Genomic DNA, 12,315 nt, shown 5'->3' with positions numbered 1-12,315 from the left:
TAAAAGTTTTTCCAAATACAGCTAAGGTAATCTATTCCTGAGGTAGAAAAGCCTTAGTATTTCAAAAAATCAAAAGTTTTGTTAACAGTTAATTATTAAATATGACCATTGATAACTCATGTCAGCACAGAAGTGCTGACTACTGGGCTAGTCATACTCTAGGGGATTTAAAACTCCACCAGCAATAGCATCGACATAGTTGTAGATTAACTAATCATATATACCAGGATTAAATTTTGTATTTACAAAATATGTAACTTGAAATGGCTTTGGTTTCCAAATTTTAGCCTTTTTATAGTTGATGTTTTGAAAACTCGAAAAGTTTGACAACACGTTTTGGGGATTTATTGGCCCTAAATAAACATTTCATAGTTTGGGCTGGGTTTTTTTTAGAAGCTATGTTCAATATGAAAATTGCATCAATGACCAAACAACAAAGTGCACATATAGTATGTGTATATAAAATTCTAGCTAATTGACATTTTCCAAAGGAAGGTTGTGCCTCTTGTTATTTAAATCATTTATCCAAAATCAATTTTAATCATGAAACGTCTTCCATTTATATATTATTAATTTTGAACGTCATTTCAACGTTAAACTAGATATGGACATGCAGCAGATAAGGATCAGACACGTCTGAAAGAAAGTTTCACGAAAAGGGACGAGGGGCAAACAACAGTGGTAAGTGATTATTATATTTCGAAATTCTTACTCCTCTTTGTTTTTGTGTATATTTATAAATCCAAAAACTATTTAAAAAAAAACAAACTTCGGGGTAAATTAAAAACGGGAAAGTCCATAAGAACTGATAAACTCATATCGTAGTCTGTATTAGCCAATGGAACAAATGGATATCAAGTATTTTTTTCTTGTACGACCATTGTAAATATTTCCGTTTCATTGACGAAATGGGGTGAGCACAACACATAATAGGTTAATACGACATTAATTTGGATCTACCAGCCAACACTTTGTAAACATACATACCAGATGTACAACTAACGTATGACTTACAATTTTAATTTTGGAAGTAACGCGTCTTCTGATTGGCTGACGTTATTTTGTTATCAGCCCATAGACATAATTTAGTAATGTGACCGTGACGTTGTCAACATTTTTTCATGGTTTTCTACGGTTTTAAATGGAATTTAGAATTAAATTATGAGAAATGACTGTAATATTTTTTCTGTCTATTCGAAATAACATAAAAAATGTGGTGCACACTGTTAAATAACCCGCTACGAGGGTTATTCAGTGTGCACCAAATTTTTTATGTTATTTCTTCATAGACAGAAGAAAAAAAAATATTACAGTCATTCCTTAAATAAATTTAAACAAACATACAAATAAATCTAACAAAAGATGCACATATGGACCACCTGCACTAGGAACTTCAATAGTTATAAATGCCGATTGTTCAATGCATTTATACCGAGACACTTCAAGAGTCATACACTAAAATGGTATAGTAAATATACCTATTTTAAACTTCAGCACTAATGGTCACCTTGAATCATTTGTAAAATAAGCAGATAATATTTACTTATTGGGTATTGTAACTTTCTTGTAAATAAAGGCAACAGTACTATACCGCTGTTTTGAAAGTCATAAATCGATTGAGAAAACTAATCTGGGTTACAAACTAAAACCGAGGGAACAAATCAACTATAAGATGAATACAACGAAACAACTGAAACACTAAAGTGCAACAAAAAAACAAACGACAGCAGTACTGTCATCAGCTCCTTTACAAAACAAAGTTATACCATCACTCATATTTCAACTCTAAAACGGAGAACTCAATTTATGAATCAACATGTAACACTTGTGGTATTCAATATGAGGGAGAAATAATGGATTAATTTAATGTTCAGCTTAATATCCACCGTTTATGTTACAAACCAACGAAACCTCTCCTCTCACAAGACATCTTCACTCAAAGAAACATCCTTTTAATAATGTTACTTTCTAAATCATAGAAGTCTCGTTTAAAACTGGGAACTTCACGATATTAATGTTTAAGCACAATGTCTATAAAATGGCTTAAATTTGGTGTCACGCTGTTAGGTACGCCCACATTATGTCTAAATTTTAAATCATTTGGTTCTAAAAGTTTGATGTGTTGACTTTGCTGCTCTGATACCGCATCTGAATTTACTAACTTTTGTGATTTTTAGGTAAGTCATAGAAAAAGCTCTCTGAAAATTTTCAGTTTGAAATGTAATCCATCTCTTCTTTATTTAGGTCCGTCTTGTGTTTCTTTAGTTATTTTTTAATCATTCTACTTTATTGTTTGTCCACTTTTTTATTTGTCAATTCATCTTGCAACATAATTTATAAATTTTCATCTCTGTAAAACACACGGTTCATGATTACAACCGCATTACCAAACAATTAAATTCTCCATAGGCTACAATGATAGCCTTTTTCGAGATACAGTCATCCTTGCGTTGAAAAGACAATTATGTTATAGTCCAGTCGAACTAGATTTTAACCTCAAACTAATTGCAACAGAAAATATTTTAGATATAATCTAGCTTAAAGCCCTAAATATACACAGAAAAAAGTCCCATAAAATCTAACTTGAGGAAACTCAAATTCAGCATTTTTAATTTCCTATGGAAATTAACATTGGAAGAGGAGATAACTCCGCAAAAATTATTGGTTTTTTGGTCAGTTTTTGTTGATTTTCTTCAAATTTATGTAAAGTATGATACTTTGGTGGGTTGATAAGTTCGTATCTGACTATATTATATAATCTTCTGCTCACAAAACCATAGTGTTATGGGTATATTTTTTTTTGTGCATTTTTAATTAAAGAAATTGCAAATTTGTGGCTTTGAGACCATTTTGAAAAAATAATGTGAAAGAATGGTATTTTTTATATCTGTATATTATAATTGTTCAGCGTCTACCTTATTTAAAGAAACATTAAATATACTCATCATGGATACCAGGATTAAAATATATATTTACGCCAAACGTGCTTTTCGTCTCTAAAAGACTTATCAGTGACGCTCGAATCAAAACAAATTTATAGGGCCAAATAAAGTACGAAGTTGAGGACCAAAAATTCCAAAACGTGTTGCCAAATTTTAAAATTTGTTCACAGTTAATTTATATTTATGAACATATCAATGATAACTCAAGTCAACACAGAAGTGCTGACAACTGGGCTTGGGATACCACAAAAAGAAGAATATATGCTTAATTTTTATTAAATTATGATTCTTTACCTTGACATTTTAAAAATATCCCTTTTTTTTAATGGAAATCTCCATAGGAATTTTAGATCGGGATTTTTTAGTCTTACTCAAGTAAGATTTAATTGGATTTTTTCTGTGAATATTTGGGACATAATGCTAAAGATTATAACTTAAAAATCTTTTGTTGCAATTACTTTAAGGTTAGGGTCAAATTTATGCTAAATTGACTGGACTATTAGGGCGAAGGAAAATAATTTTTTGGCCTATGTTAAAATGTAAAATGCAGGAAGTCTCTAATAATAAAAAAAAAACGGGCGCACATATCAACCAATCAGGATTAGCTATACTCTTAATTCTTAATACCATGTTGTCTTCATAAAATTGCTGCGCCCATAAAATGTAATGGTTTATTGTAACTTTTATCCGCTTCTTTTACTAATATTGATTTATCTGAATTTTAATTTTGCAAAGTTATTTTCTCCTCGTGGGTTTCAAATGGTAGTTGACATTGTTAATGCTTGTAACTGAATTCGTTTTTAATGTTGTAAGTGTTTTTTTCTAAATCTTCACATGTATCTTTTGGTAATTTTAATCCTCTTTATAAAAGATATATTTCCCTTAAGTTTTTTTTTTATGCGACAAGTATATTATTCTTGGGTGATTTTTCCGTGGTTGTTAGGCTATGTCCTTTGGGAACGTCACCTCGGTATTCTTTTTATCTGATGATTGAATTTTGTGTCGTATATTGCGGTCCGTTGTCCCTCCGCTCTTGTCCTTCACCATGCGTTGTCCTAAAAATGGTTTTGTACGTTTTCCCTATGTATTTAGTACCATATTAATCAATAACGAAATTTTGTTGTCTTCTATCTGTTGCAGGATTTCTTCGTAATCTCAATATATAGATATTCGGATTCGCATTTGTATTGAAATTTTGATGTATTTCAGTGTTGTAAATTTCTGCGGGGATTATGTGATACTTGGTTTGTAATGTTAATGTTGTATTATTTGTTGTTCAGGGTTAATTTCTTTGTACTTTCCTTATTTCTGTGGTAAGTTCTTCTTTCTATATTCGTTTTCAAACTGTGTGTTTTCTTCAGAAACTGAGAAATTACCGATATTTTCTTCGTATTCTTCAAGCCAAAGCTGTTTCTGTTTCCAGATTTGTACAGATTTATTTTTAGCTCACCTGGCCCACAGGGCCAAGTGAGCTTTTCTCATCACTTGGCGTCCGTCGTCGTCCGTCGTCTGTCGTCCGTCGTCGTTAACTTTTACAAAAATCTTCTGCTCTGAAACTACTGGACCAAATTTAACCAAACATGGCCAAAATCATTATTAGGGTATCTAGTTAATAAAATTGTGTCCGGTGACCCGGCCAACCAACCAAAATGGCCACCATGGCTTAAAATAGAACATAGGGGTAAAATGCAGTTTTTGGCTTATAACTCCAAAACCGAAGCATTAAGAGCAAATCTGACAAGGGGTAAAATTGTTAACCAGGTCAAGATATATCTGCCCTTAACATTGCAGATGATTCGGACAACCCGTTGTTAGGTTGTTGTTCCTGAAATGGTAATTTTAAGGAAATTTTGCCGTTTTTGGTTAATATCTTGAATATTATTATAGATAGAGATAAACTGTTAACATCAATAATTTACAGCAAAGTACGACCTAAAAATAAGTCAACATGACCAAAATGGTCAATTGACCCCCTAATGAGTTATTGTCCTTTATAGTAAATTTTTAACAATATTCATAAAATTGGTAAATTTTTACTAACTTTTTCCACTGACACTGTAACTACTGGGCCAAGTAGCAAGCATGTTCAGTAAAGTGAGATCTACAAACACGTCACCATTACCAAAACCCATTTTCGTCATGAATCCATCTGTGTCCTTTGTTTAATATTCACATAGACCCAGGTGAGCGACACAGGCCCTTTAGAGCGTCTAGTTTTTTGTAGTTATGTTTATATCTGTTAGCTTTATTTCTCAACAATTTAATTTCAGCCTCAAAATTGCAAATATCATGCTCTTGGAGAATACCAACGTCATATGTGTGTTCTCCGGGATTGTGTTTTTTTTGTTTGAACTTCCTTTGAATAACTGGCATTTCTTTTCCCCGACCATAATACAACACAATAATACATTTTTTTTATTTTTTCTCATTTCATTTTTGTTTCCATAATGAAATAAGGGATTTTCAAACACTGTAAACATTTTGTGAATAATTTATCATAAGTTCTTGTGGGTTGACGGCTTGCTGCTCATCCACAATATTGAAATATTTATCAGCTTTCTTAAATTTTCATGAATTAATTTCAACTTACTTGATAATTCTTGAAATGATGTAGTTTCCGTATTAATGATGATCTTCAATTGTTCGAATTCCAAGTATTATCATTCCAATACATACGAAAATAGACAATTGAAAATAATTAAGAATCCTCATGCTGGTACCATATAAGAAAATTTATGAAAGATAATAATGATTTCAATTCATCACTTTTACTAGCGCTGTCACTGCTGATATATATATAATTTTTCTAAAAAACAGTCCAATTATGTTAGATCTGTAATCTGTTCTTCACTAGCCTTAATTCGAACTAATGCTCCTGAGATAGCGTGGCTTCAAGTCGCCTTGTACTATGCCCCGACCGCTATACCACCTTGTCTCGACAAAGTGTTACCTTTCCTCGTCAGTTTTTATTTAGCGTCATATCACAGTACGTGGTATATAAGGCATGAAGAGATATATGATTAAATGCATAAACAGCACAAACATAAAATGGAAAACTCATTGATTGACAACTGTAAGCCCAGACTGCTCATTTTGTGTTATAACGCATGATCTTTAAATGAAAGTGTACAACCTGCATCTATTTCTATTTATACATCAAGACTGTGTGTCATGCATATATCCCATATCCCGTAATGTTATCTATTCTGTATTTTCTCGTCAATGATATATCATTCAATCCTGAGAATCTTGGAATTTGTTACGATCTTGATCATGACATTGGTTGCCATTAATTGGAAAAATATGCAATTCTTGATCTATGGTTTAAGTGAAGTTTGTTATTTTCATTTCTTGTTATCTGTTTGTTTGTGTTTTGTTTTGTGGGAGGTTTAATGTGTTTTTTGTTGTTACGCTAGTCTTTATCATATTTACTTTTGTGTTTTTTTTTTATTTGACAAGACATAAAAATCCAAATTAGAGATTTTCCCTCATTTTCACGGTCCGCTGAACATTGAAAATAATGGTGCGGATGGGGCATCCGTGTACTGGGGACACATTCTTGTTTCTTATGAATTGATATACATTAGTCATTTCGAGGCCTTTTATAGCTTTTTATTCGGATTGGGTTTTGATGTTTGTTTGAAGCTGTTTGGCGTCCTATGATTGCTTGTTTCAATGTGTTTGGGTTTCTGGTAGTGGGTTGTCTGATAGACAGTCACACCACGTTCTTATTTTATAATGAATAATTTGAATTTTCTGAACTTAAACATTTATATCGTTGTCTCGTGAATGTCAATATTTCAGCCAAGAGTTACTGCTTGTAAAAAAGGTATACATGGTAAGTTGAAATCGTGTATGAATATATGTAGTCAATAGAATGATGAAAGTACTTTTATGTCGATTTGCTTAACATATTATGCATTTCTTGTAGAAACGCTTGTTTTCTGACGAAGATAAAACAGATAATGTAAAAAGGTATTATGAAAATATAAAATGACAATTTTTCACCAATTTTCGAGTTGTTGCCTATCATTTCGAAATTTAAAAAATGAAGGCTGAAACTAATAACAACAAATTTAACAACAAAACAAGATCAACAAATATGTCAATATCTGCGACACAATTTGCTGACTCATGATAGGCGTGAGTGCTTTTCAGGGCATATGATAATATTATTTATACAGAGTCAACCTTCATGAGCACTTTCGAAACACGCGAAGAAAAACATATTTGCATGACTTAAATTTTGATATACATGTATAACGGTTTGAACTTGACATAATTGAAGGATAACACAAGTTATCAAACGTTTATACCGTGCCAAAAAAATATGCGAACTTTCAAACAGGAGAAATTTTCATCAAGGTTTTTATGAAGTAATCGTTTGGTTTTAGCCTTAAGTAAATAGTTACCAAAAAGTAAAATGATAAAAATGCAAGACTCTAAGGAAAATTCAAAACGGTAAGTACGTAATCATATGGAAAAATCAAAAGCTCAAACACATCAAAAGAATAGCTTATAACTGTCATATTCCTGACTTGATACAGACATTTTCCTTATTAGAAAATTGTTGATTAAACCTGGATTTATAGCTAGCTAAACCTCTCACTTGTTTGACTTTCGCACAATAACAATGACGGAATGTAAAAGTACAAAACCACGTCAAGTTTTGGTTTCGTTTATTGTTGAAGGCCGTATGGTGACATATAATTGTTAACCTTCACGAAATTTGCTATCATACCACATCATCTTATTTTATGATAGAATCATGTATGTCATAATCTCATCATAGATACAAGCTTTTAAGTCATATGAAAATAGTTTTTTGTAATTTTTTAGTTATAAAAATTATTGATAACTATAACACACAAATAATAGTATACAAGACACAACATAGAAAATTATACCATGTTTTCTTCATCCAATTGGGGATCAGAATATCTTTTTAGGAAAAACACATGACCCCACTTGGAGTTAAATGGTCGTTCTCTTATATAACAATAATAAAACGACTGGTCTGGAATAGGAAAGTCTTTCACAAAAATATTAATATGCATGTACATGTCATAGTAGTATGATGTCGGTGATCGTCTTATTGCAATATACTGACGTCCTTTTTTCATGAGTTCGATAAATATACTAGTATTACAATAAGTCCTGTATGCACGATTTTTATTTACATTTATTACGAATTTATAACGTATTATTAGCAAATTCATTTTTTGATTGTTGATTGCAAGCTTATGAATTTGCGAGTTTGTTGTCGAAGTCTACAGGATCGTGACATTGAAACACAATCAACATAGAGCGCGTAGACCCCGTGCCACATAGTGAATAGATTTAGTAGACTTTTCAAGTATATAAACACATTCACAAGTTTCATGTGACTTTTAAAATATCGCACTCCAGACGCGCGTCTTATCTTCAAAAAAACTCAACAGGGACACTCGAAAAAAAAACACCAAATAAAGTACAAATTTGAAGTTAATTGCGAACCCCAAATTCAAAAGTTTTGCCAAATACAGCGTAATCTTTTCATATAACAGAAACTGTAATGGAGTAAAAGTTGAATGCCAGACATGCATAAAAAATTATCAGATCTGATTCGGAGGAAACAAAACGATTAGAATAGTTATCAAAGGTACCAGGATTATAATTAGAAAGTTTTTATTGGTTTTTATTGGTAAGAAAATTATTAAATGAAATCAAGTATACGCATTAGAAAGCCATGTTTAAACCAGATCTTTACTTTATTATCTTTCATTTTGATATTGTGATTTTAATTTCCAGAAATAAAAGCAGAGTACATTTTATGACCCGAAAAATATTGTCATCAAAGAGTAAATCAACTAAAAGTTTTACTCCAAAAATGAAGCAACAAGTGGCACCGCCACAGGTAAGACAAGATTAAATTTGAATAATTTTGATAAAATAAACTTGATTACAACCAAGATAAATTTTTTTCTATGTTTTATGTTTAATTGGGTGTTTATGTGCTTCATATTTAGCACATATTTGCTTTTCATGACTCATAATCAATGAGAGAAGATTAGAGCTGATAATTTTTCTTTATGAAGATGTTATTTTGCTAAGAACGTTTTTCATCACCATCGCTTCAGACGTCATCTTGATATATATTCTTATATAACAAGTTCTGATAAATGATAAATTATTTCATGATTATGTAGAACTGTACTCGTCTTGTGAAATTTCATAAACCTATTAAATGTCTAAAATTTCAATGGAAAAACAATCATTAGATCCTATATTTGCTTAACGGCTTCAAATAGAAGTTAATTGAGTAACATTAATCATGGGAGTTTTTGCAACAAGATCATTAATAACCAAACAAAATTCTTTCTAGTAAGATTTTTTCTCAACACCGTGTTTTTGTAATAAAGGGACGTAAAACCGTTACTTACCGTGTATTGAAATAATCCCCGCCTACTAACCTAATATTGAATGTACACGTTCTCCCCGCGGTTGCTTTTTGAACAATCATATTTATAGAAATTTATAGGAGATAAAAAAAAAATCAGGGTTCACCAACATTGGTAGATAACTTGAATCTGTGATACTTGATGAAAGTGATATTTTATTTTATTTCGTTATTTTCTTAATTGACCTTCATCTGGAACGCTCAATCCTAAATATTCATTTAAAACTTTTCATTTATATAGATTTTATTATCATGCATATACAATTGAGTGTAGCACTTAAAATATATAACATTTTGTACTAAGTATATATATTTTTTTTATCACAGACTGTTGTTCCAAAACCTTGAATATAACATACTGAACTATAGACTAATAGAGGATGAAATGTATTTTTTTTTAAATCTCTTCTAATGAAATTGTCCTCAAAAAATGAAAATAGTTATAAAATGTACAAAATTGAATCCGTCCCGAAACTCTTGATTTTATTTTCCATCATCGGGAACCCTCAAACCTAAATTTTTATGAAAGCCAAGGATGTAAATGTGTGTGCAAGCATTTATATACAAAGTTTTGAAAACCCTTCACAGTTTTAGTCAGCAATATCTATTTTAGTATGCAATATCTAAACTTCTTGATTAATAGACTGTGATAGAAAATGTAATTGTAAACATTTTTTTTTTGTAAACCTTCAGAGTTAGACTTATTTATATTGGTTGAAACATACTCTTTGTCAGACTTTTTAACTCAAGGACTTCTGAACACGGGTTAATACGATTGCTTACAGTTGCAGTTTGTGTGGCTCTATTATGTAATGAATATATCAAGTAAAGGCACTCCGAAATTAAAAATGACGAATTTACCTTGCTTTGCAGTATATTTCCACTGTGACTAGAATTCTAAATTTAGAATAACATACACTCAGGCTCAATATTTATAATTAGACCAATTCTTTTGAGAACGTTTGTAGTTATTATGCGGCATCAAAAACTTGTTAAAAAAAAAAGTTGTGTGTTTGCTTTAGGTAACAGACCGGTCAAATTTGTACTTATTATTTGAGGCGGCAGCAATAGGTGATGTGGAAACTATTAAAAAGTAAGTTTGAATATAGGCACTATATAATTGTTATAATACTATTTACTCGTACGTTTTTAAATTACCGATGCCATCACTTGGCGTCCATCTTCGTCCGTCCGGTGTACATTTTTCAAATATCTTCTCCTCTGAAACTACTAAACCGATTCAAACCAAACTTCAGCTGAATGATGTTTCGTGTAATAAGAATTAAGTTTGTGTGTTTTTTTCTGTTATGTGAAAAGAACAAATGGCTAAAAATATAGAACATTGGGGTAAAATGCAGTTTTTTGGCTTATTTCTCAAAGAAAAGTATTTAGAAATAAAATAAATGAATAGTCATCAAATGTACATCGAAACATGAAATTTGAATACTTGTATAGTTAAAAAAAACTAGTTTGTATTTTAGCATGACTGTCTGCATTAGATTAAACATAAAATAAACATTTAATTGAAGGAAGACTATCTGATCACAACAGTTCATTTACAGTTACCTCAATGACTTTCAACAAGTTGTTGTTTTATTTGCTAAATTGACTCTACAAATCCCAATATTGTGATACCTATTTTTTTTAGATCTGAGTATCCATATTTTGACGTTGGAGATTACATGAAGAATACACCCCTTCACGTAGCAGCTTCTGCAGGGCATTTAGATGTTGTGAAATATCTTGTGGAAGAATGCAAAGTTTCTCCATTTATAAGAGACAAGTACGTATTAATTCATAAAGTCAAAATATGTGTTATGTGGTGAGGGCAAGCCCATATCAAAATTTGAAAAGTTGATCCTATAATGCAAAAAATTAAAATAACAAAAAGAGATACTCATTATAGAAACATGGTTAAATCACTTTTGTAACCAGTTCCAATTCTCATATCAACGTCTCGTTAATCTATTTCACATATTCGCCAAATCCAAATTTGATTTGATCAAGATTTTAAAATATTCAAATTATGCAAATTATAAGCATGGTACTTTTTATAGCTATATAGAGGACTTTCGAAAAGGAATGACTGATAAATGTATTATTGTTTGCTAAATGTCCATAGGCATACATATATAATCATTTTGAATTTTATATAGCAAAATAGAAATTCGTTTAGTTTCAAAAGAGTCACTGGAAGGTGAATAAGTTGAAATATGCCATGTAAACGGCCAACTATGGACTGAAGGTGGTGTGCATAAACGATTACACCCATTACACTATTCATAAGATGTAACAACGCAAACTGAATCCGGAACGGAAATTGATGTGTATTTACACATATATCACACTATCAATCGGCCTGCCTCTATTAAAAAAGGACATATTGTGCGAATTCAGGAAGTGTATGATATACTTCATACTGACCTCAAAACGTTTGGTTTTAACCAGTAAGAATTTATTTACAAAACAAAAAAGAATGCAAAATATAATTACGAAGAAGACGTTATTTATGTTAGATGAAGGTTAAATAACAATCAACGGCACTTCTTGTTCTGGTTGCTATTTGTAGTTTTTATTATCACCTCTGTATATCGTCCGAGGAATCTTCTTGTTTTAATCATATCTGGTATTCATACAGAGCCTTCTCAAAAACATCCACAGTTAAGTTGTTTAATCTTACTTTAAGGTATATTGATGATGTCCTGTCACTCAATTATCCACATTTAGATTAGCTTGCATCGGATACACCCAAGTGAACTTAATAATAACAATTGTACAAGATGGTCTGGCCCATATTTTTTTTCTCAGATATTGACACAGATGGACGGGTTCAAAATAGATTCCATGACAAACGTGACTATTTATATATGTTAACTACTGTTGCTTAATTTTTTCCGTGAATTTGTAATGATGAAAGATACCATAGAGACATTC

At 31.2% G+C, this 12,315-nt stretch overlaps 1 protein-coding gene across 4 annotated transcripts in view; it reads left to right on the top strand.

Annotated features, from left to right (window-relative positions):
- LOC143067778 (uncharacterized) overlaps positions 1-12,315 on the top strand; it is a 77,100-nt gene that overhangs the window by 49,016 nt on the left and 15,769 nt on the right. For all 4 annotated transcript variants that reach the window (XM_076241315.1, XM_076241316.1, XM_076241317.1 and 1 more), the window contains 5 exons: positions 603-681; positions 6,874-6,917; positions 8,733-8,838; positions 10,404-10,474; positions 11,030-11,164. In XM_076241315.1, the coding sequence (XP_076097430.1) occupies positions 603-681; positions 6,874-6,917; positions 8,733-8,838; positions 10,404-10,474; positions 11,030-11,164 (435 nt within the window). The remainder of the gene's footprint in view (positions 1-602; positions 682-6,873; positions 6,918-8,732; positions 8,839-10,403; positions 10,475-11,029; positions 11,165-12,315) is intronic.

This window comes from Mytilus galloprovincialis, chromosome 3, assembly GCF_965363235.1.
Source record: "Mytilus galloprovincialis chromosome 3, xbMytGall1.hap1.1, whole genome shotgun sequence".
Lineage (NCBI taxonomy): Eukaryota > Metazoa > Mollusca > Bivalvia > Mytilida > Mytilidae > Mytilus > Mytilus galloprovincialis.
This window is presented reverse-complemented; position numbering and strand designations above follow the sequence as displayed.